Source organism: Pleurodeles waltl, chromosome 8 (genome assembly GCF_031143425.1).
Source record: "Pleurodeles waltl isolate 20211129_DDA chromosome 8, aPleWal1.hap1.20221129, whole genome shotgun sequence".
Lineage (NCBI taxonomy): Eukaryota > Metazoa > Chordata > Amphibia > Caudata > Salamandridae > Pleurodeles > Pleurodeles waltl.
This window is the reverse complement of record NC_090447.1, coordinates 1162083768-1162109774: the sequence shown is the minus strand read 5'-3', so window position 1 is coordinate 1162109774 and position 26007 is coordinate 1162083768. Positions and strand designations below refer to the sequence as shown.

At 45.6% G+C, this 26007-nt stretch overlaps 1 protein-coding gene across 3 annotated transcripts in view; it reads right to left on the bottom strand.

Moving 5' to 3' along the window:
* ZC3H13 (zinc finger CCCH-type containing 13) overlaps positions 1–26007 on the bottom strand; it is a 532845-nt gene that overhangs the window by 9498 nt on the left and 497340 nt on the right. For all 3 annotated transcript variants that reach the window (XM_069205400.1, XM_069205402.1, XM_069205401.1), the window contains exon 19: positions 19974–20137. In XM_069205400.1, the coding sequence (XP_069061501.1) occupies positions 19974–20137 (164 nt within the window). The remainder of the gene's footprint in view (positions 1–19973; positions 20138–26007) is intronic.

Sequence of the window (26007 nt, the reverse complement as noted above, 5' to 3'; positions counted from 1 at the left end):
ACCTCCCGGGGCATTGCTAACTAACATTTTAAAAACCTGGGAAACACCCTTCCCTCCCAGATTGCCCATGAGCAGCTTGGCCTCAAGTGGACTGAATTCAGGCATAGGGCCAGCAGTTGGCATGTGAGCCCTCAGAACATGCTGGAGGTATTTAAAGAACTGTGTCCGGGACAGTTGAAAATCAGCCTGCAGTTCCTGAAATTATTTCATTGCATCGCCTTTCCATACATCTCCCACTAGTGAGATACCCAGCAGATCCCGCCCAGCGAACCTGTCCAGTGCTGCCGCTTCACTCGGCCACCTCCCCTGCCACAGGAAAGTCTGATGGGTGACAATAGCGTTCCATTGGGTGTGCCGCAGCGTGCCATGCCAAGAAGACCACTTTGGTTACCGACTCCATGTCCCAGGGGAGAGGCGCGCCACAGAGCAAATCAAGGATACGAGGGAAACCCAATATCTCCAGTTCCACCTGATAGGCTAGGTCTGCCCATCCCCTGGTAAATCAGTTATGAATCAATAGGAGCTGGCCGCCAGGTAATTTAACTAGGGATCCGACGCGCCCAAACCCTTGTCGTATACTCCTCTCAGGCAGTGCTGCGCAGCCACCCGATGTGCATACCTCTTTTTTTAGCACCTCTTGTCTGCAACACCACAATTGTGTTAGCTTCCTTAATCTGTTCTGAAGTTCAGTCAAAGGCAGGTCCAAGCAGCTGTTGCCCAGGAAAAACATACCAATAATAGTATAGATAATACCTTAATTTTAAAGCTTGAAGTATATTCTTGTTATATTGCTCAGGGAGATGTCGAATTAAATCCCACATTTTCTCCCACTATTGGTGGCCATATCTTTTCAAGAGATCTTTGGAATTAACTATGTCCACTGTGTAGCCGCTGATCTCTCTCTCTTTCATTGAACTGCCTCCAGATACTATCTTTTATTTTGGAATTGGGCCTTGGGTCACATGTGCATGTTATGTATCTCTAACTGTACATGCAATGTAAGAATCTGGCTCCACAAGAGATTTTAAATGATGTGGGTCCTGGGATGAAAGTTTATAATTCTTGGCACCGCTGCAGAGAATGTCACCAGCATTTTAAAAACGTCTTTACTTAGCTGGATTAATGTAGGTAGCACAGGGAGATAATGACTTCTTTTCTGCAAGGGATATAACATCTTTATTATGAAACATGACTGTTCCAGCTCTTTCTCCATTGGTACCCTTTAGGCATCTGCTGCGCTTTCAAAGACTCGGCTGGACAGTGATATCAGTTAGTGATGAAGCTTTAGTAGGGTTCAACTTGGTTCCTGAGGATAGTTCATATCAATGTTCTGACACAAGGCTCCTCTTCAGTTAGCGTATTTTGCACACGTTGCCCCAGCAATCTTTTGAACCACAGCTTCCTTCTTCATCTATACTTGAAATTCCCATTTCATCATTAACATTAAACTGATCCTCTTCCTGCACTTCCTGAGGATCTCTTTTTTAAAACTCCCATAGGCCTTGGAATCTTGTACGAGGTTAACGCTTCCTCAAAAATTTTCTTTACTTCAACTAAATCAGCGAGTTTGGCATTGAGCATTGTTTTACTTTGTTCTGCTTGGACAATTCTCAACAACTTGTGAGGTTCCGAAAATTTTGTTATACCACAACCTCTCTTTTCCCCCTTCGCCTCTGATCGTATTTTGAAGCTGGATTGATGATGTTAGGCTTTACCATCTTAGTAGCTTTGGGGTGGAACTCTGGAAGATGTAAACCTTCAACAACTGGCTTTTTTTCCCCAGTGTCATGTGTTTCTCAGACCTCTGTGATCACTGACACGAGGACTTACTGGATGGCTTGTGCGGCTCACTTTTCGGCTTCAAATCCAATTTTTGTTTAGGCAATGCAGACTTTGGACCCGTGGCCTTACTTTAAAGATTTGTTTTAGGTACAGATTTTTGTGGCTTAACACAGTCTCAGATTGCTCTTCTAATTCTCAATTTGATTAATGTTCCCCATGAAGCTCCACTCCTGATGCCATTACATTTGATTCCTCTGGAAAGCCCATCTCCTCTATAGGGGTGTGTGTGGGTTCAGAGGAGTTGTGGGGATGAGGGGCACTTTTTTATTTTTACAAGAAATCTTATTCACTATTTCTTCCCAGTAAGGATATGTTTCCTCCCTGGACAGAATTTGTGAACATGGGCCGCAGTCATTGAACTTATGGTTTTAGAATTTAGACAATGTTGACATGATCTTCTAAATGGCATTTAGGAGATTCAAAATGGAGACATTTCCTGGTATTTATTCTCCGACTGATTTGAAGACCACAGTAAAAACCTGGTTCTTCTCAGCAGTGCTGGTCCGGGATATTCAACTAGCTTCAACCTTGTCTCCGTTGATCTCAAACTCTTCTCTCTAGACTGCATCACCTTTCTCTCTGGAGCTCTGGAAGAATATCTCAAAAAACCATCAGTGGAAAAAAGAACCTAAAATTGAGAGTATTTTTGGGGCATTGTGGCTCCACCTATAGTTAATGTCCATAGAGATGTAAGATAAAGACCAGACATTGAACACAAAAAAGTTACGGGAAGTTATGCAAGTTCATAAGCATACAGCTGTGTGGTGAAATGACATAAGGATACTTACAAACTCTTCCTTATTTTCACAGTAAATTACAACCATTCATAGAATTCTAGGCCTTTTCGTTTCCTCTGGGTCAGCCACATTTTCTAACGACATAACCGAAAAACACTTTCTCTTAAGCTGGTCTTTGTGTTAATAAAATACACCTTTTTCCTGTAGTACAGCCAATTATGCCATGCACTGGAAAAATATTTTCTTCTACGGTGCAGATTAGCATTTTTGAGAGGAAAAGATAACACCTCAGTCTGTACACAAAGCACCAATCCTCTTCTATAATGACAATCATTTACCAGAAAATGGAAGTGAGGCAACTGCAAAATTTCCCAGATAAGTGCATCACCCTCTACTAATAAACTTATAAGGTGCATTTATACCTGTGTACATAAGGTACCGCCACTACTCTTGTTCTTGTTGCATGGGTGTGCAAAATCATGCACTCTCCGAGGTTAACCATGTTGAAAGGCAGCTAATGAATATACACTTAAACAGTCTTTACATAGCAGTGTCATTTTTGTCTTTCACATCAGTGGGTACCTCAATATTTAAAAGCCAATATTCACCAAAAGAACAATGACAATGACCACCCTGAAAACGACTGTTGTATTCTTGTTTTAAATATGAAATTTGCTTTTTTAGCAGGCGTAACCCTCACTGGAACAAAAAGAGCATTAGAGTATGAAAAGCAGTTTTAAGTGAATTGGGAATGGACAGTAACAGTTCATAAAGCATAGCGTGTATCAGAACATCCAGAGATGCAAAGCAATACTGGTCAATTTTGTCCTTGATGTTCATATAATCAGGGCATATGCTACAGGGAATCCGCTCACTAGCAGGAAGTAGGAAAGTGCCTCTTTCTGCCTGGTATTTGATAAAATTTTGACTGAAAGTGCACTGGGTTCCGGCTAACCGGGTCCCCAGTGCCAGATCTCTTTCCCTAAAACTGTACAATTGTTCCCCAAATGGCAATACCTTTAGCACCCCTGTAAGTCCCTAGTAAATGTTACCCCAGGTACCTGTGGCATGGGTTCTAAAGAGGAACCCTAAGGACTGCAGCATGTACTGTGCAACCCTAAGGGAACCCTCAGCACACTCGTGAACTGCCATTGCAGGTTGCATGACTTGGTGCAGAGAAAAGTGAAAACATGACATGGCACACCTCATGTCTGTCATGCCTATAGGCACTGCATGCAGTATAGGCCCTAGGAAGGGTTCACTATTCTCCATGTGTGGACATATCTGCAAGAGCAGATAAGCCCCTGTGATTCTAAGTCGATTCTTAGATATTGCAAGTGAACAGGGAAGACATTTTGAGTACATGTGCTGAACTTTGATCAATATGAGTTCCCCTGCTACATGATGGCTTCACTGAAACTAAAGATGTTTGGTATCAAACATCTCGTATTAATAAACTGTAGGAGGCTGACCTGGTTTGTAGTGGGTACCAAGGGGTACTTACACTCTGCACCAGGTCCAGTTATCCCTTATTAGTGTAGAAGAGGTGTTCTAGCAGCTTAGGCTGAACTAGGAGACATGCAAAGCTCCCACTATACCACTGGTGTCATTTGCACAATATCATAAGAAAACACAATACACAGATATACTAAAAATAAAGGTACTTTATTTTTATGACAATATGCCAAAAGTATCTCAGTGAGTACCCTCAGTATGAGGATAGCAAATATACACAAGATATATGTACACAATACCAAAATTATGCAGTAATAGCAATAGAAAGCAATGCAAGCAATGTACAGTCACAATAGATTGCAATGAGAGCACATAGGTATAGGGGCAACACAAACCATATACTCCAAAAGTGGAATGCGAACCACGAATGGACCCCAAACCTATGTGAGCTTGTAGAGGGTCGCTGGGAGTGTAAGAAAACAGTGAGGATTAGAAAAATAGCCCACCCCAAGACCCTGAAAAGTAGGTGTAAAGTGCACCTAAGTTCCCCAGAGAGCACAGAAGTCGTGATAGGGGAATTCTGCAAGGAAGAACAATACCAGCAATGCAACCAAAGTGGATTTCCGGACGAGAGTACCTGTGGAACAAGGGGACCAAGTCCAAGAGTCGCGACAAAGTCGAGATTGGGCAGATGCCCAGGAAATGCCAGCTGAGGGTGCAAAGAAGCTGCCACCGGATGGTAGAAGCTGTGGATTCTGCAAGAACGAAGAGGACTAGGAACTTCCCCTTTGGAGGACTGATGTCCCACGTCGTGAAGAAGCTTCCAGAGGTGTTCCCACGCAGAAAGACCGCAAACAAGCCTTGCTAGCTGCAAGGGTCGCGGTTAGGGTTTTTGGATGCTGCTGTGGCCCAGGAGGGACCAGGATGTCGCCAATTGCGTGAGGAGACAGAGGGGGCGCCCAGCAAAGCAGGGAGCCCTCACAGAAGCAGGCAGCACCCGCAGAAGTGTCGGAACAGGCACTACGAAGAGGAGTGAACCGGAGCTCACCCGAAGTCACAAAAGAAGATCCCACGACGCCGAAGGACAACTCAGGAGGTTGTGCACTACAGGTTAGAGTGTCGGGGACCCAGGCTTGGCTGTGCACAAAGGAAATCCTGGAAGAGTGCACAGGAGCTGGAGCAGCTGCAAATCACGCGGTACCCAGCAATGCAGTCTAGCGTGGTGAGGCAAGGACTTACCTCCACCAAACTTGGACTGAAGAGTCACTGGACTGTGGGAGTCACTTGGACAGAGTTGCTGAGTTCCAGGGACCACGCTCGTCGTGTTGAGAGGGGACCCAGAGGACCGGTGATGCAGTCTTTTGCTGCCTGTGGTTGCAGGGGGAAGATTCCGTCGACCCACAGGAGATTTCTTCGGAGCTTCTAGTGCAGAGAGGAGGCAGACTACCCCCACAGCATGCACCACCAGGAAAACAGTTGAGAAGGCGGCCGGATCAGTGATACAAGTTTGCAGTAGTCGTCTTTTCTACTTTGTTGCAGTTTTGCAGGCGTCCCGAGCAGTCAGCAGTCGATTCCTTGGCAGAAGGTGAAGAGAGAGATGCAGAGGAACTCTGATGAGCTCTTGCATTCGTTATCTAAAGAATTCCCCAAAGCAGAGACCCTAAATAGCCAGAAAAGGAGGTTTGGCTTCTTAGGAAGGAGGATAGGCTAGCAACACAGGTAAGAGCCTATCAGAAGGAGTCTCTGACGTCACCTGCTGGCACTGGCCACTCAGAGCAGTCCAGTGTGCCAGCAGCACCTCTGTTTCCAAGATGGCAGAGGTCTGGAGCACACTGGAGGAGCTCTGGGCACCTCCCAGGGGAGGTGCAGGTCAGGGGAGTGGTCATTCCCCTTTCCTTTGTCCAGTTTCGCGCCAGAGCAGGGCTGGGGGATCCCTGAACCGGTGTAGACTGGCTTATGCAGAGATGGGCACCATCTGTGCCCATCAAAGCATTTCCAGAGGCTGGGGGAGGCTACTCCTCCCCAGCCCTGACACCTTTTTCCAACGGGAGAGGGTGTAACACCCTCTCTCTGAGGAAGACCTTTGTTCTGCCTTCCTGGGCCAAGCCTGGCTGGACCCCAGGAGGGCAGATGCCTGTCTGAGGGGTTGGCAGCAGCTGCAGTGAAACCCTAGGAAAGGTAGTTTGGCAGTACCCGGGTCTGTGCTAGAGACTCGGGGGATTATGGAATTGTCTCCCCAATGCCAGAATGTCATTGGGGTGACAATTCCATGATCTTAGACATGTTACATGGCCATGTTCGGAGTTACCATTGTGACGCTATATATAGGTAGTGACCTATGTATAGTGCACACGTGTAATGGTGTCCCCGCACTCACAAAGTCCGGGGAATTTGCCCTGAGCGATGTGGGGCACCTTGGCTAATGCCAGGGTGCCCACACACTAAGTAACTTAGCACCCAACCTTTACAAGGTAAAGGTTAGACATATAGGTGACTATTAAGTTACTTAAGTGTAGTGGTAAATGGCTGTGAAATAATGTGGACGTTATTTCACTCAGGCTGCAGTGGCAGGCCTGTGTAAGAATTGTCAGAGCTCCCTATGGGTGGCAAAAGAAATGCTGCAGCCCATAGGGATCGCCTGGAACCCCAATACCCTGGGTACCTCAGTACCATATACTAGGGAATTATAAGGGTGTTCCAGTATGCCAATATGAATTGGTGAAATTAGTCACTAGCCTGTTAGTGACAATTTGTACAGAGAGAGCATAACCACTGAGGTTCTGGTTAGCAGAGCCTCAGTGAGACAGTTAGGCATCACACAGGGAACACATACATATAGGTCACAAACTTATGAGCACTGGGGTCCGGGCTAGCAGGGTCCCAGTGACACATAACAAACATACTGAAAACATAGGGTTTTCACTATGAGCACTGGGCCCTGGCTAGCAGGATCCCAGTGAGACAGTGAAAACACCCTGACATACACTCACAAACAGGCCAAAAGTGGGGCTAACAAGGCTAGAAAGAGGCTACTTTCTCACATAAACCCACACTGATACCAGTGGTGGATTTATTAATACATGCACACAGAGGGCACCTTAGACGTACCCCCATGAAAACCTACCATCTACTAGTGTTCTGGCTAACTAGCCCTGACCAGCCTGCCACCACAGATGAGTTACTGACTCCCTGAAGGCGAGAGCTCATGCTCTCTGAGGTCAGACAAAGCCTGCAGTAGTTGGAGGTGTTACCACATCCTCCAAGCAGGATAGCTAGTTATCAGCATATCAAGGAAGGAGGTCTCAACAGCCTCTGCCACCTTTGTTAAGCGACCCCGGCTTCCACAGTCAGTGGGGATGCCACCCCTCTGCCATGGCTCCATTTCGTACCAGAACATGTGGGAAAATTAGCTAGTCAGTAGATGCGTTACCCCATCAGCCTAGTTCCACCCCTAAGGAGGGCTACCTGATGTGAACACAAAACGTAGAATTCCATCATCTTTGTTTTTGGTGGAATTAGGCTCACTGGGTCAGGGTTATGTCCACTCCCTATAGGAAGTGGTCATAAAGAGGGTGTAGTCACCCTAAAGGTAAGCAGCCCATTGGTTGTAACCTGGCACTCCTCTTAACGCCCCTGAATTTAGCACTTAGGAGGCATCCCTGATGCCAGGAACTCAGATTCAAATGAACCAGGAGAAAGGGTCAGAAAAAAACCGCAAGAACAGAAGACTTGCTGTGGACTTTTGGCATCAAACCCTGCCTACACCAGTTTCAACAAATGTGACAAAGTGACTTGTCATGCAGCAGAGCACTTGCCAAGAAACTCAGTGGACTGCCAGCTCTTCGCAAATTGTTACCAATCTCCCTTGGGGGAGCTATTCCGCTGCTGTCCGCAGGCACAGAAGCCTCCAAGTCTGGTCCAACATCTTGCAACACCCTGGCCAGCCCGATGACGCAGCGGCCCAGGAAGAGACATCTGTGCCCCTGAAAGTCAGACCTGTCGACCCACCAAGTGTGAAGACACAAGGATCAAGCGGAGCCTCACAGCAACAATACCCATGGCACAAGACCCCCAGCATCAAGCCAAGCCCATGAGACTCCCACTGCACTGAGAACAAGCAGCCGTCGATTGTCGCCAGCATCAGAGATACCCACTTCCAGAGGCCCTGCTACTCTGCTTTTGAACCTTAACCAACGAGACAGACAACCAAAAGGTCCTTTTACACCTCAAGCCCAACCGACCTATCCTCGCTGCACGAGTGTGCCCCGGCCAGTGTACCTGGAGAACCAATAGTGATTTTGTTCCCAGGAGCCTTGGAACATGAGCCCCTCCCCCGTTGGGAGCTCCTGAACTTGTCCCCCTCTGCAGCCTGTTTCCAGGTGGACCCCCCTTTTCCCCACTAGCTTAGCTCACAAAGCTACCAACCAACCAGCACCTCTGCACCTGGATGCCTGAGGCAGCTAACGAGTAACTGCTTGTGCTACTTTGGACCACGCCACCCTACGACCCACAGGAAACTTCCAGGAACCACCCATAAATAACTATTATAACATGCCTTTTTTCTCATAGGAAAGCATTGCTAAGTAAAGACAACTGAGTGAAACTTGTATTCACCTGTAAAAATCGACATTTAAAAAAGTCCATAGAAGAGGGAAGTGGAGGGCAATGAGGAACCTGCAGTTAGAGTGTCCACCACAAAGAGCGTTACCAAAGGTGAACAACTTATTCTTCAAATGAATACGCAGATTTCTCACTGTAAGAATATATACCTCAGCTTTACCATTGCAAAGGTGGAGTTTCTGTAGAGTGGGCTAACATTACAAAGTAATGGAGGACCGAGTGGACCAGACTGTGTTTTGAAAATGTGAGTATCGACACCCAGGCAGCAGCGTGACAAATGCCCACAACGGCACCATCCCCTGCCAGTGCAGTCTTAGCAGCACTGGCCCTTGTGGAAGGAGCCAGCAGACCTTTAGAGGGCTGTTTCTTGTCCAACACAGAGCAGATTTGCATACAGATGACTATCCATCTTGACAGGGTGCTTTTCCACACTGACTTCTCTTTCTTCCTTCCAGGAATCCCCCAAAAAGCTGATCATTCACACTGTGTTTTTGTGTGCTCAAAAGTTCAGCATAAAACCTCAAAGCCCTTTGGGGGTCTAGCCAATGGAGTATCTCCTCTTTCAATGGGTGAGCGAAAAACGTGGGCAGAATAGATTGGAAAACATGGGAGGACTTAAAGACCACCAGGGGTCTCAGCACTAAGTCTGCAAGAAGGTGGTGCAGGGCATTTGCACAGAGAACATCTGCAGTTCACTTACTTGGCACACAGAAGTGATGGCAATTAGGGAGATTGTCTCGAGAGTCAGTATGCGCATTCAGCAACAGTTCACTGGCTCAAAAGTCACTGACATATAAAGTGTCTAAACTAAGTCTAGGCCAACTGCTGCTAGTCAAACAGTGTCTATGGAAGCATGCGAGTAAAACCTTTGATAAAACAGATGATTTAAAGAACGTTGGTTGAGCAGGTAGATACAAAGTCTGAAAGGATTGACAGATAACCCTTCATTCTGCCCACTTTAAGGTCTTGCCTGGTTAACGATAAGACAAGAAACACCTCGGAAAGTCTGGCATGCAGTGAGTCGGTATTATGAGCACCATACCAGTCAACTAACTTCTGGAGGCGTCCAGCCCAGATGGACTGGTCAAAGGGCATCAGGCTGCAAGGATGTCAGACCTTAACAGACAGCAGATCACATGCTTTCAATTGTCGCTGCTCAATTTCCAAGCTCAGAGGTGTAGTTTGTGGATACTGGTGCAGGATCCTCTTCAGTTGCTGACAGAGAAGGTCCACCCTAAGTGATGCCGGATTGAAGGACAAATGCTCATGGTCAGGAGTTCTGGGTAGCATATTTACCCGGTCCAGTCCGGGGTTAAGATAACTTTAGCTTGGAATGCACTCAGACTTTCATCTGAACTCGAGACAGCAGAGGCAGTAGCAGCAAAGCACAGACCTGTGGCCCATCAGAGCCGGAATGCTTTTCCGAGCAACTTTCATGAAGGGAACTCCACTGTGCAGTACTTTTAATACTGTGAATTTACGTGCTGCACTGAGCAATCAGGGTTGAGATTCCACTTGTGATCCCCAGCAAACATCTGATCAGCTTTTCTGCTCTGGCATTCAGACTCGCCACACGTTTGGCTACCAGAAAGATGATCTGTGCCCTGCCACTTCCAAAGCGGTAGCACCTCCAGCCACAGCTCCCAGGATCCCATTTCTCCTGCTTGCTGCACTACCACATGCTGTCATGTTCTACATAAGGACCTGCACCAGTCTGCCTTCTCAGGAAGGCCTTTATGAGCCAGACAAATAGCCTCAAGTTTCAAAAGGCTGGCTCTCAATCTGAAATCAGAGGCCTCATATTAGCATCTCCTCCCAGGTGACTTCCCCACTCAACAATGGTGCATCTGCCACAATCGTGAAGTCTAATCAGGAAAGAGAAATTGGTCTGCGCAAGCCAGTTGGGCGCCTGTCACTCCAGCTGTTTCCTGTGAGATCTGCATTTGGAGCGTTAGTCCCGATGCTGGGCCAACTAAAATCTTAAGTTTCACTACAAGGCCCGTATATGCCATTTGGTATTCATAATGAGGAGTACACATGCCGGTAGCTGTCAAGGAAGACTCATAGCCGTCCCCACGGAGATCATTTCCTGAATGATCCAAACGCACTGCAGCAGTGGAAAGGCCTTGAACACCACCCTGTCTATAACAACCCTAATAAAATAAAGCACACACAGAACTTTTGATCACTGAAAAACCCTGAATTATGCCAGGAGTTCCAATGTCATCATAGATGGTGTACGACTCCCAGCAGTGAACCTGCACTGAGCAGTCAGACGTTGAGGTTCAGGAACACATGCATCACTGACCCTCAATGGTGGGCAGAGACCAGTGCCATCACTTTTGTGAACCAAAGGGCTCAGGTGAGGCTAAAGAGCAAATTGGAAGAAATCTGACCCTAACATGACCCACATATCATGCATGTGGGATTGCAGGTCTTGCAGGTACATGGACACCATGCAGTCTCCAGAGTAGAATAAATCTGGGAAAGGGTGATCATCTTTAATTTGTCTTTCTGCAGAAAGGCATTCAGTTGACGGGGGTCCAGTATAGGACAGATTCCTCAGTCTTTTTTTGATATGAAGTAGTAGGGCAGTTAGCACCCCTGTACACTATCTCCTAAGCAGCCTCCCACTCAATGGCACCTTGGCAGAAAAATTTCAACTTCTTGCAGGATGATTGTGAAATGATAGAGAAAGAGCAATTCTGATGTGGAGAAAAAAGAGGGCAGGAAGGAATTAGTAGGACGTAGCCCCTTGGAATGATTTGTAAATCTCATCTGTCTGCCGTGATGGAACTTAGGGCAGGAAGAAGCAATGGTTTCTTACCTGTAACTCCAGTCCTCCTGTAGGGGTATTTCCATGATAGTCATAAGCACTGAATAGTTCTGCGCGCCTGCGGGGACCCCGGAGCACTGATGTGAAGTATATTCTTAAGTGCAAATACCAGCCCTTTGAAAAAAGGTCTGTCAAAAAAACACTTAAGAATAACACTGTGCAGGCTATGTGAACAGCTACACAGGCCAAATTGTTAAAAAGAAAAACAGTTGTAGTGTAAATTCACGTTTAAACATATATTTATTCTAGAAATGTAATAACAAATACATTCTCATATTCTATTTACACCTCTCATGAGAATAAAACAATGCAGGGCAGTGTAGCCCATAGGCTGCCATTATACAGAATGTAAATAGACCTGTGCCTTTAAGAAAGTAAAGTCTTCCTGTTTCCCATCATGCACAGCAAAAGGCAGTTGCCTCAGTTCTTTTTGAAGGCTTGTAACCTGACATGAAAGAACAAAACATCTGTTGGAGTACCAACATCGATAATATTTATGGCAACCTGTTCTATGTCAACTCCACCGGGGAGGAGGGTGGGTTGCTTATGACTATCATGGAAATACCCCTACGAGAGAACTGGAGTTACAGGTAAGAAACCATTCCTTCTCTCGTAGGGGATTTCCATGTATAGTCATAAGCACTGAATAGAGTAGCAAAACCATCCACATAACCGCGGTGGAGTAGACAGAAGAATACTGACAAAAAACATGAGTCATGCAAATAAATTCTTAAGCAAGGCCTGTCCAACCTGCACATCTGCCCTAGCGTCTGTATCAAGGCAGTAATGCTGAGTAAAGGTATGGACCGACTTCCAAGTGGCAGCCTTGCATATTTCTGCCAAAGGGACATTTCTCATCAAGGCTGCAGTAGCTGCCTTCCCTCTAGTAGAGTGGGCTTTTGGCCTACCACCAAGGGATTTGTTCGCTAACTGATAACATAACATTATACATGAAACAATCCACCTGGATAAAGATTGCTTAGACGTGCCCAACCCTGTTTTAACTGGGCCATAGTTAACAAAGAGCTGTTGTGATTTACGTAAGCATTTTGTCCTGTCCAAGTAAAATTTCAAAACCCTCTTTACATCCAGAGAGTGCAGAGTTCTCTCAGCAGGAGTAGTTGGATTTTGAAAGAAAGTTGGTAATGAAATGGTTTGGTTCACATGAAAGTCGGAGACGACTTTTGGTAAAATTTTTGGATGAGTCCTCATTACCACTTTCGCAGAATGAAAAACCGTGTAGGGCTCTTGAGCGCAAAGGGCCTGGATTTCGCTGACCCTACGCGCTGAAGTGATTGCCACCAGAAAAACAGTTTTCCATGTGAGATGTTGAAGTGATGCCTTATGTATTGGCTCGAATGGAGGTAGCATCAGACGCGATAGGACAACATTCAGTTCCCATGGAGGAGATGGCTTTCTAATGGGAGGAAAGACCTTTTTTAAACCTTCCAGGAAGTCCTTAATAATTGGAATCCGAAAAAAGGAAGTTTGTGAAGGGCTCTTTCTGTATGCCGTTACAGCCGCCAAGTGTACCTTTATTGATGACAGTTGTAAGCCTGATTTTGCCAAACTTAGCAAGTATGGCAGGATAGATTCCTCTCCACAGGATACCGGGTCAATGTTGTTGTCTAAACACCACACACAGAATCTCTTCCACTTGCTTGCATATGCCGGTCGTGTGGAAGGGCGCTTTGCTTCTTTCAGGATTTCCATACAGTCCTGAGGTAGGTTCAAGTGTCCATATTGCACTAGCTCAGGAGCCATGCTGCCAAACTCAACGATGATAGGTTGGGATGAGATATCTGCCCTCTGAACTTCGTGAGCAGGTCCAGACAATAAGGCAGCATGATGTGTGGTTTGAGTGACCGGTGAAGAAGGTCTGGAAACCACCATTGGCGTGGCCATTCTGGAGCAATTAGGATCATTTTGGACTGAGCATTGGATAACTTCTGGAGGACCGCCGAAATCAGGGGAAGCGGTGGAAAGGCGTAAAGAAATGCTCCTAACCAGCTTATCCACAGGGCATTCCCCAGTGTCCCTGGATGGTAATATCTGGAGGCGAAGTTTTGCCATTTTTTGTTTTCTGGGGTTGCGAATAGGTCTATAGAGGGGGTACCCCATAGTGTGAAAATGGAACGAACGACGTCGTCGTGTAGCACCCATTCGTGGTTCTCGTCCATTACGCGACTGAGAGCATCCGCTTGAACATTCTGGATGCCAGGCAGGTGAGTTGCCACTAGCGACAGGTTCCTGGCTAGAAGCCAATGCCAGATTGTCTGAGCCTCTCTGGATAAAATCCTGGACCTGGTGCCTCCTTGTTTGTTTACGTAGTACATAGTGGCCACGTTGTCAGTCTGGAGAAGGAGAGTTTCCGCTCTCAGAGAGGGAAGGAAGGCTTTGAGCGCAAGGTGGACTGCGCGAAGCTCCAGCAGGTTGATATGATAGAGACTCTCTCTCTGTGACCATTTGCCTTGGACTCGAAGATGTTCCATGTGCGCTCCCCATCCGAGCAGTGACGCATCTGCTACGATGGTTTGAGCTGGAGGCTGTTGTTGGAACGGAATCCCCACCAAGAGATTGTTGGGTGAACACCACCACTTGAGGGACTGTAGGGCGTGGGGAGAAAGGAGGACTTTGCTCTCCCAATCGCCCATCAGTTGACACCATTGATCCTCCAGGTTTTCCTGTAAGGGTCTCATATGGAGGCGAGCATTGGGAACGAGATGGATACAAGACGCCATAGAGCCCAGTAGAGAAGCTATTACTCTTGCAGTGGTCTGTGGAGTTTCCTGTAGTTGTTTGCACTTTTGGAGAATCGATAATCGTCGTTCCTCCGAAGGAAACACCTTTCCTAGATTGGTATCTATATTGGCCCCTAAGTAATGCAACCTCTGAACAGGCGTTGTTGTGGACTTCAGGAGATTGACTTGAAGACCGAGATTCTGTAACAGCTGTAGAGTCCATTTGAAATGTTGTTGCGCCTCTAGATAACTGGAGGCCTTTATGAGCCAATCGTCGAGATAGGGGTAGACAAATATTCAATGTTTCCTCAAGTGGGCGGCTACCACCGCCTTGCATTTGGAAAAAGTTCTCGGCGATGATTTGAGGCCGAAAGGTAGAACCGCAAATTGGTAATGACGTTTTCCGACGGTGAACCTTAGGAATTTTCGATGTTTCTTGGTCACCGGAATATGAAAGTAAGCGTCCCAAAGGTCTATCGCACAGAGCCAGTCGCCCTGACGAAGATGTGGGTAAATTTGGTGCAAGGATAGCATCCTGAATTTCTCTTTGCGAATCCACTTGTTTGCTGTCCTTAGATCTAGAATGGGACGAAACTCTTGCTTGTCTTTTTTTGGCACAAGGAAATACCTTGAATAAATCCCTTTCCCTTGCTGGCTGATCGGGACAGGTTCTATGGCTCTTTTTTGTAATAGAATAGTGACTTTTAACTGAAGAGCTTCGAGGTGGTGGCTGTCTGGTTTGGGTGGAACAGATGGTGGAGGACTGGTGAATCTGAGAGCGTAACCATGTCGCACAATATTCAATACCCAGGCGTCTGATGTGATCTGTAGCCACTCGTCCAGATGATTTGAGATACTTCCCCCTACCGGAGTGGATAACGGAGGAGGGGGAAGCGAAGATTCAGGGCTTAGACGTGGGAGCCTGTCGAGTTGCCTGAGTTTGTGGTGTTGAACGACCCCTTGTCGACCTTCGTTGTGTGGAGAAGACCCTTTGATGCTGCTGCTGGGGGCGTGAAGACATCCAGTGTGGTGTCTGATACCTGTGGGTGAAAAGTCTTCGCTGATATGGACGGAATGCCTTTCGTTGTTCTTTCGGGCGTTCCATGCCTACCGCTTTTAGAGTATCTAGCTCAGACTTCATCCTGGCCATCTCGTCATCGGCATGAGAGCCGAACAAAGTGGAGCCTGAGAAAGGTAAATTCTGTATTCTCTGCTGTGCTTCTGGTTTGAGAGATGTTAATCGCAACCATGCATGTTTTCTTAGCGCTATTCCGTGAGCGCAGTTATGTGCGGACAGCACCGAAGAATCAGCCGCAGCACTTATTACCTGGTTAGAAACCATGGCTCCCTCACCCACGACCTCCAGGAAATCTTCCCTTTTGTCCTTAGGAAGATGCTCCGCAAACTGCAGTAGAGAGTCCCAGAGGGCCCGATCCTATCTCCGTAATAAAGCAGTGGCGCTGGCTGCTTTCATTGTGATGGCTGCAGTAGAGCATATTTTTCGGCCTGCAGCATCGATCTTTCTGCTCTCTTTATCCGGAGGTGAGGAGGAAGACGGTGATGTAGAGTGCAATTTCTTTGCCGCTACTATAACCACGAGTCCGGTACTGGGTCCGACCTCAAGAATAGAGGATCTTGTTCCGGTGGACGATACTTCTTAATAAGTCTGGAAGGAGCAGACTTTGTTGCGGCCGGTGTAAGAAAAATATCCATTGCCGGTTCAATAAGACCAGTGGAAGCAAAGGTCTCGAAGATGTCCTCTGATGCAAGGTCTCGAAGATTACTGATGTCGATGGGGCAGGTACCGCCAACGGGATATTCCGTTTGGTCGCCCCTCGCACTAAGACCTCCTGGAATGTATTCACATCATCTATGGGGGACACTCTCGGGGACGGTGAGTCCGATAGGGTTGGAGAGTAGTCCCGTGTACACGAAGAAGAATGTCTATGATGTGAATGCTGAGATCTCTGCCGTGACTCATGACGGTGGTGCGAGAGGAAGATGAACGTCTAGAGGAATGTCCAGAATGCCTTATGGATCGCGTTGGAGTCCTCAGAACAGACTCTGAAGGAGGAGCCGGAAGAGGAGCTGTAGGTGTTACTGGTGTCTGCGGCAACGGCGACTGTTGAGGAGAGAGCTGTGGAGACGCTGGAAGCAGGATGAGTGAGGCCGAGGATTCTGACGTGGTATAAACCCTTCTAGGTCTCTTTGATTGTCGCCTTGACGTCGACACACTCCTCTACGTCGAAGTGCGGTGACGGCGAGTGCCTCTTGACATCGATTCCTCTCGCCGTTGAGAACCTCTCGACGACGACCCTCAAAGTCGATGTGGTGACGTGGAACGTCTCCTACGGCGAGCACTCTCCCTCAACGCCGATCGCCCTGTCGACGGCGACCCAGATCCTCTCGACGGCGAGCGTCCACGCCGTCTCGACGGCGAAATGGCTGTCGTCGGCGAACAATGCTTCTTCCTCGCCGGTGAACCAGTCCTCGACGGCGAGCATGTTGGCGCCGTTCCCTGTCTCGACGTCGTCGGAGACCTGTGCCGTTTTTGAGCAGGTCTGGAATAAGTTACAGAGGAAACAGGGTGAGCCCTGGTAGAAGACTGACCTTCTCCTCGCTCTGTGGTAGAATGACCACTTTTTCTCCTGTCCTCTCTTGCCTGAAGTCGGATTTTCTCCCTATCACGAAGAGTTCTTCTGGAGAAAGTTTTACAGATGTCACACGATTCCGGTTTGTGGCTGGATGGAAGGCAAATTATACAGACCCGATGTGGATCTGTTTTAGCCTTTTTTCTGCCACAAGAAGGGCATTTATCAAAAAGTGAAGGCATTTCTAAACTAGAAAAACCTCAAAATTCTGTCAGAATTTTACAAAAAAGAGTAGGAAATGATCACTCAATATTAAAAACGTCGAGTGAAATTGAAATTAAAAAGATTTTGAATGAATTTCTGTCAAAAAAGGCTTTGTGAGGTAGAGCTCAATGCTTCAGGGTCCTGTCAGAAAGGAGCTGGAAAAAAAAACTGAGGCAACTGCCTTTTGCTGTGCATGATGGGAAACAGGAAGACTTTACTTTCTTAAAGGCACAGCTCTATTTACATTCTGTATAATGGCAGCCTATGGGCTACACTGCCCTGCATTGTTTTATTCTCATGAGAGGTGTAAATAGAATATGAAAATGTATTTGTTATTACATTTCTAGAATAAATATATGTTTAAACGTGAATTTACACTACAACTGTTTTTCTTTTTAACAATTTGGCCTGTGTAGCTGTTCACATAGGCTGCACAGTGTTATACTTAAGTGTTTTTTTGACAGACCTTTTTTCAAAGGGCTGGTATTTGCACTTAAGAATATACTTCACATCAGTGCTCCGGGGTCCCCGCAGGCACGCAGAACTATTCAGTGCTTATGACTATACATGGAAATCCCCTATGCGAGAATATGTCATATTGTACCGAATACCAACCGAGTGTGCGATTGTGAGAGCAAGTGAAAGCAGGCTGGCACGCACTGCAGCAGGGTAGTAAGAGGTAGAGGAGAACTCAATGTGCTCCAAAATTCCTGCTAGCTATGCACCATAAGGCATGCGTTAACCTGCCAGAAGGGACAGTGTTCAAGATTTGTAAAACTAAACTAGTAGTAGAGAACATTTTCTTTCCGAAGGCATCTATATGTTTCACTCTCTAACCTCAGGGTTGGTCAGAAAGGTATTATGAGTGACGGTACCCCCATACTTTCAGGATTAGGATGCCTTGTCAATAAATACATTGGAAACGGCAACTGGCTCAGAAGATGTACCTGAAAGATGAAGCTCAGTAAATTAGTCTTCGTTTCAACAGTACGCGACTACGTCTAACACCTTCTTTGCCCTTCGCTTCGCGCAGCTATGGCAATAAAGGCACTTTCTTCCACTGGTGGCCTTGGGGCAGAGACTTGCTTACTTTCTGGAGACTTATCCAGTTCACATTTTATAAATGCAGGTGAAATCCATGCTCAGTGTATTGAGGGGGAATCAGGCAGACTACCTCCTCTTCATCATGAGTTTCAGGGGACATTTTGCATACCCTGAACTGTGTCAGATCCAAATAAGGTCAACTAGACTTTCAGTAGTACTAGCTTTGAGACAGGTCACAGATGAAAGTCTGGTTTCAACTTGACTGGTTGCGCTTTTGCAATCTTGTAGTGCGATACAGGCCTGCAGTGGGGCAGACGTTGGGTTGGGACCAGAGACTGGCATCAAAATTGGGTTGCGGTGTGGCACTGACAGTTAACACACAAAGGAATGGCACAGGTACTGGGGCAGAGTGAAAGCATGAGCTGGTGTCGGTTCAAGCCCAGGAAAGAGTGCCCAGTGGTCAAGCTGGTGAAAAGGGAGGGACCACTGGCAGGAGTCCAATAGGAAACCCACACAGTTCTGCGGTGCCTGAAGTTGTGTCAACAGCAGCCAAAATTTTCTGAAAAGCTGCTATGGTCCCTTGAAGATCGCTAATTACCTGGGGAATTCAGGGCATGCCGGGACCAACTGCAGGACCTGCCTGGAGTTAGAAAACACTTGAGGCTAGTGACCCTTCAATGGCCACCCTAGTGCCTCCTTGTTGAATTTAGAATTCGATTTCCCAGAAGACTTCAAGAGGGGACAGGGCTTCTCGCTGGACCGATTCCTTCAACATGACAATGAACCACGTGACTGGAGTGGGAGCTAAATCATATGTTCTGCTATGTAGAATTTTGTTTTCCACTCCCAGAACCCCTTAGGGTGCAGAAAGGATCATACCATTATGCAACTGAGTTGTGCGATGGTATGCACAAAGATGCAAATCGTGCAGCTCTGTGATCAACATCTGCTCCCTGAAGTCCCAGTACGGTACTGCAACCTGTTTTCAGGAGGGACATTGTTTCTGGCACACTGCCTGAAATAATCAGGAGATCGTTAAAAAACTGGCATATTTGGGAGCACAAAAAAGGTGTGGAAAGTAAGGAACTGATGGCAGCACGCACCACTGGAGCTTTTACACTCCTCTGCACAGCCATTTCCAGGGTTAGAGTCACATGGCATAACCTATCAGTGCACAGGAGATACCTATTAGTACATAGGAGCACTGCTGGAGAGTATTCAACAGATCCAATCTGGCGCCTGGAGCTTTTCTTAGGGTGAGGTATTTGTGGTTATAAGTATCCCTCATAAAATGTTCTTTCATGCAATATTAAGTGTAGTTTAGGAATAAAGTAAATTATCACATAATCAGCTATCACATAAGGGCCAGTTAAAACATATTTCAGTACTAGAATCAGCAAATAATTTGAACACAACCCACCACAATCTTTAGCTCAACATATTTAACATAATGATCACTTCGACTGTGGAGTTAAGAGACTCTTAAACACGACTCAAACAATGCTTTAAAATAAAAATAAAAAAAATCTTTGTAGAACAGCGGGCTGACTGTACCAAACAAAGTCAGAATATATTGTTCAGTCATTTGAAAGTAAAATGTGGGAAACAGCTACTTAATACTTCTAAATTAGTTCTAATAAAAATAATTAAAAGGATGTAAATTAGCTTCATCATAATATCATTCTAATGCACTATGCAATGTACTGTATATTTACTGATGGGTCTTTCAGTATCCATCTTATTTGACCAAGTCAACAAGTGGAAAGGCAAAATAAATAAGTTTATATAAGTAAGTGCAACTCTTCCATTATCCATACACTGTTTTAATAATATAGGCACTTACCTTCTCATTTTTTACTAACTGTTTACGAATTGCAAAGTCCCTCCTCGAGCACAGTGCTTTACAACATGGTCCTAGATTGCTGAGAAGTCCAGCTCTTTGTTCTTTCCTCTGTAGTGCAGCCATGTTCAGGGCTCCCAACTCATGTTCAAATAAGCTTTCTGCATCTAATGAACATACAAATATTTGCAAGGTTGAAAATAAAAATCAGCCACAAATTACAAATTTTACACACGCCCAGAACTTTGCTTCAGAGTACGTTTTGAGAAAAGTTTCATATTTTAAGGGCAACACTTAGGGCTTGATTTGTGCTTTGGAATCATGTACTCTGAACATCAGGGTATCCTGACAGATAGAGGACCGTCATATTTGGATATCACTGCCGGCCTAGCAGTGATTTCTGTAACTTCAGAAAAACGGCCGTCATTGCAGTTTCGCTGAAGATAGCACAAGTCTGGTTGACAGTCACAGTCTGTTTTGACAGCTGTGTACAAAACTTTTTGTTTTCTCCAAAATAAAGTGCCAAGGTAAGAGTTTGTTTCTGAACAATAAATAATAAAGATCCCCACAACCAAATATTTTTTTTCCCCCCATGAAGGGGTCATTTTTTCCTCTGTCACTTGAATATAAATAGGAGAAGAGTATGGTGCCCTTACATCAAAGTCAGCACTCCATTAGGCAAGCATGGTTTTCATCCACAGAGCCAATGGGATGGTGGTGGGGGGGCGAGTTTGAGGGCAACACGGATGTAAAGCTGAAGACCCACTGGACTCTAAAAAGGGTGACCAGTCAAGGGACTCATCATGTTTGTGACAGAGTACCTTATCTGCTAAACTCTAAATCAGTTCAAATGTACTGACTTCCAAAAATATCAAGGAAAAGTTAGTTAACTGTAAAATCAGTTCTCCAAAAATGAATGGTTCAGAGGAAATCATACTTGTAGTTAAATTTTCCATGGGTGAAGACTAAAATCTTTTTAAAAACATCTTATTCTGTAAAGCATCTCATTTCCTAAGGTCATGCTTTCACTTCGTGAATGATTTATCAATGAATGTGCCATAACCGACTGTCAGTCAACAGGAATTTTAACAAAGATCCTGCCACGACAAGTGCGTGAAACAATATATTACTTATCTTCTGCAAAGATAGCTTTGTTGGATTTTATTTTTCAAGGTTAAAACTTCATGCTCATAACTGCCTTTTCCTTTAATCCTACACACCATCCCCCTACTAGCATCATCCTCCTAGGTTATGGCCTCCCCATTGATTAAGTTCAGCACACTAACTAATAGATGAAAATGAGTGGAGATGAATGAGGTAAACTCAACTGCATACTGCCTACCTAATAATGAGCAAGGCGCCTGAAGTACAGAGATAAGTCAGATTTATTTCTGCTTTTGAGTGATGCAAATTTGATACAATGAAATTGAGCTGGACTTTAATTCAATTAAGGAGTGTTTTGTGGACACTTTTTACAGAGATGCTGCAATAAGAATAGCATGGCAGTGATAGCGACCCAGTCTGTTATTTAAGGGAGAATTGATACCTTATTCACAGTGTTAAGACAAGTTGATTGCTTCAACAATTCAGCAAATATAATGAATTTAATTAGGGTGTAAATGTAACTCGCCAACAAGGAGGCAATCTAAGGTCGGTTGCAATAAGATTGTGGTACCACAGCCTTCAATTAAGCAAATTACTAGTTATACTCTTAAGGAAATAGGTGCATGGAATTATTATCTATGAGTTAGAATCAAAGGAATATCTCTGGAACGTTAAGAAATGCGTCCGGCCTGCACGAAAGTTCAGTTCGGATTACAGTCCTACAATCAATGGAAGCCATTATTTGATAATATCATGAGTAAATGTTCTACATCATGGAAACACAAATGATCCTAAAAGGAAGATCAGAAATGAAATTTTAAAGCAACTATTGCATGTTTAGAAGCAATACTAGAACCAGATTTTCAATAACGGTTACATCTGCCATAACAAACATTAGCTTGACAAGACTGCTTTTAGGAAAGAAACACTGAACTGGATTACTAAAATAGCAGGCCCATTTGGACTTGGGTCAGGCACTGTGGAAATTATGTTTAATATGAGGCACAGAATATCACTGACAGTCACATGTCTGTGTGTTCTACAAACTAATTGCTCTAAAATGTTAAAACTCTGTCTGATCAATGTCACTGGTTAGGATATATGCTAGGTCTTGGAACATAACTAGAAACTGACCTAAGGGATACCAACTTTGTATAGGTAACTTTAAGGTACACACGGAGCTCTGGTTGGAGATTAATCACTTACCTCCAATCCCCCCCTCCACCAACAAGTTGAACTGGAATCAGACTGCTCAAATAAATTATTCCCAAAAAGAATAAGCCACTAAAGCTCAACTGTAGTTCTTCTATTTTTGCAAGCTTTCCTAAACAGTGCCAATGAGCAATATGTAGCAAATTTGCTCAATTTTGAAATTGTACTATGGTACTTTGAGGCTGTCGGCTATAATTTGACTACAACAACAAACTGTGAATTAGCAGAAGAACTAGGAAAACTGTAAGGATATATACAAGTCACAAAGCCAAAAAGTGTGTTCCTGTATTCACAGTTTTACTGCTCCTGATATGCATCTTTATGTAAATGATTCATGTATGAAATGATAGCTTTTGGCATCAGTAGCCTACTGAGTTTGGAGAGCCACTGTACATTTCTTGTTGGGCTTGATTTAATATATTTAGCCTGGGATTCCTATACAGCACTAAATAGTAATACAGTAAAAAGCATTACCGGTCTTTTAGGCCTTTTGTACCTTAAGATGGGTTAGCAGCTCTTGCTCAGAACTAGACGGATTCCATCAATATGTAACACAAATGGATGGGGAAATGGCCTCGCCCCCACAAGATTCATTTGGATTTATTAAAGAGAATACTGGCAGAACGAACTGTTCAGTATGTATCTTCTGTAGCATTTTCTACAGTCAACCTTTGTATGTACTTTCATGGCAACCAAAGGTTGTTTACATTATATTCATCAGCTATGTAAAGGTAATAACAGACTGCCTCGGTGGATCGAATAAGTGCAGCCTCTTCACCACTATAGGAGTGATACTGAAGGACAAAGGTTAATAACGGAATATACTTTTTAATAGACTTGTTTAAATGAAATTGTCACGGTCTCAGAAAGCGAGGACTACTTCATTCTCAAAATTCAGAAAGGTCAGAGCTGGTGAACAACTCGTCATTCTTAATTTACTGGGGGCTTTTAAAGTGCACTAGACGTGCTAAAGAGCTGAAATCAAATCAGTGAAGTTGACGTCTCAAGCTAGTATTCTTTAATTGTTACTTTTGGTATGTGTATGTTTAGCTGTAGGCATTAAACAACAGTTCGGTTTTCAAGCATTTTCTGAAGCACAAGTAGTTAGGCTTTGCTCTTAGAAGAGGGCTTACAACATTCCACAGTGAGTCTTTGGAGCCACAAGATTCTACCACCATGTTTAAGCTAACTCAAGGTACACTGGGTGATCAAACCTACCAAACACAGGATTCTGTTGGGCATGTGGTGCGAATTAGATATAGGACATTCACGACTTTGGCCCTTGAGCGAAGCAAAGCCCTTTGAACTTGATCCTACGATCCACAAGGAACAAGTGAAGTGTTTTCATGACAGGCTGTATGGGGGTGATGCATCTGTAGATTTAGACAGTCTAGCAAGTCCTGTTTCCAGGACCTTGAAGCCCCATGACTTTGAGAACCCAGTGTAAACAATGTTGCAGTAAGTGGTCAGCCAGCCTACCACAAACCAGACAAGTTGCTGGCCACATGGGGAGAGTGCCTTGGTCAATATGTGGCCAGGAACAAAGCCTGTACTGGGTGGAGGTGCTTCACACCTCCCCCTGCAAGAACTATAACAGCTGGCGGTGAGCCTCAAAGGCTCACCCCTTTTGTTACAGCGCCCCAGGGCATCCCAGCTAGTGGAGATGCCAGCCCCTCCGGCCATTGCCCCCACTTTTGGCAGCAAGGCTAGAGGAGATAATGAGAAAGACAAGGAGGAGTCACCCACCAGTCAGAACAGCCCCTAAGGTGTCCTGAGCTGAGGTGACCCCTGCCTTTAGAAATCCTCCATCTTAGTTTTGGAGAATTCCCCCAATAAGATTAGGGATGTGCCCCCCTCCCCACAGGGAGAAGGCACAAAGAGGGTGTAGCCACCCTCCAGGACAGTAGCCATTGGCTACTGCCCTCCCAGACCTAAACACCCCTAAAATCTAGTATTTAGGGGCACCCCAGAACCCAGGAAATCAGATTCCTGCAACCTGAAGAAACAAGAAGGACTGCTGACCTAAAAGCCCTGGAGAGACGGAAGACAACAACTGCTTTGGCCCCAGCCCTACTGGCCTGTCTCCTGACTCGAAAACCTGCAACCAGCGACACATCCGACAGGGACCAGCGACCTCTGAAGCCTCAGAGGACTGCCCTGGACTAAAGGACCAAGAAACTCCCATGAGCAGCGGCTCTGCTCAACAACAGCAACTTCTTTGCAACAAAGAAGCAACTTTTAAAGAACTCACTCTTCCCGCCGGAAGCGTGAGACTTCACACTCTGCACCCGACACCCCCGGCTCGAGATCCAGAGAACAAACACCACAGGGAGGACTCCCTGGCGACTGCGACCCCGTGAGTAACCAGAGAAGACCACCCTGGGCCCCTATAGCGACGCCTGCAGAGAACCGAACCTCAGTGCAGGAGTGACCCACAGGCGACCCTCTGCCTAGCCCAGGTGGTGGCTGTCCCGAGAAGCTCCCCCTGTGCCTGCCTGCACCGCTAGAGTGACCCCCAGGCCCCTCCATTGTTTCCTATCTGAAACCCGAAGCCTGCTTTGCACACTGCACCCGGCCACCCCTTTGCCGCTGAGGGTCTATTTTGTGTGCCTACTTGTTTCCCCAGGGGTGCTCTACAAAACCCCCCTGGTCAGCCCCCGAGGACGCGGGTACTTACCTGCTGGCAGAATGAAACCGGAGCACCCCTGTTCTCCATAGGCACCTATGTGTTTTGGGCACCTCTTTGACCTCTGCACCTCACCGGCCCTGAGCTGCTGATGTGGTAACTTTGGGGTTGCCTTGAACCCCCAACGGTGGGCTGTCTATGCCCAGGAACTGAGACTTGTAAGTGTCTTACTTACCTCACAATCTAACCTTTATTTACCTCCCCCAGGAACTGTTGATTTTTGCACTGTGTCCACTTTTAAAATAGCTTATTGCCATTTTAACAAAGACTGTATATGATATTGCTTTTATTCAAAGTTTCTAACTTACCTGTGTGGAGTACCTTGCATTTTATACATTTACCTCAAATCTTGAACCTGTGGCTCTTAAAATAAACTAAGAAAAGATATTTTTCTATATAAAAATCTATTGGCCTGGAGTAAGTCTGAGTGTGCGTTCCTCATTTATTGCCTGTGTGTGTACAACAAATGCTTAACACTACCCTCTGATAAGCCTACTGCTCGACCACACTAGCACAAAAAAAGAGCTTTAGAATCATCTCATTTTGCCACTATCTTATCTCTAAGGGGAACCCTCTCTTACTTTGAGATAGTATATACAGAGCCAACTTCCTACAGTGATACTCCAGGAAGTATACTTCTAATGATAAACACATACATGGCATCACTGGATCCCAGAGGCATGCATTGCCCATTCCCTTTGACAGAAAACATCAAAAGTGGAGTCCTTACCTTTTGGCTTCGATCTGCATCCAGAATCTTTACCAGATGCAAGGCTCTAGTGGCAGCCACCCTTCAATGTCTTGAACATCCTTTCTACCTTTACCTAGACCAGTGGTTCCCAACCTTTTGTCATCTGTTGGCTCCCAATTTATCATTACTGAAACACAGGGACCCCCTCACTGAATCATTATTGGAATCCGGGGACCCCCTACTGAGTCATTACTGAAAGTTGGGGATCTAATCTGTTAATATTAATAAATTTTCAAAGCAGTAGCGGACCCCCTGAGGAGGCTTTGCGGACCCCTCGGGTCCCC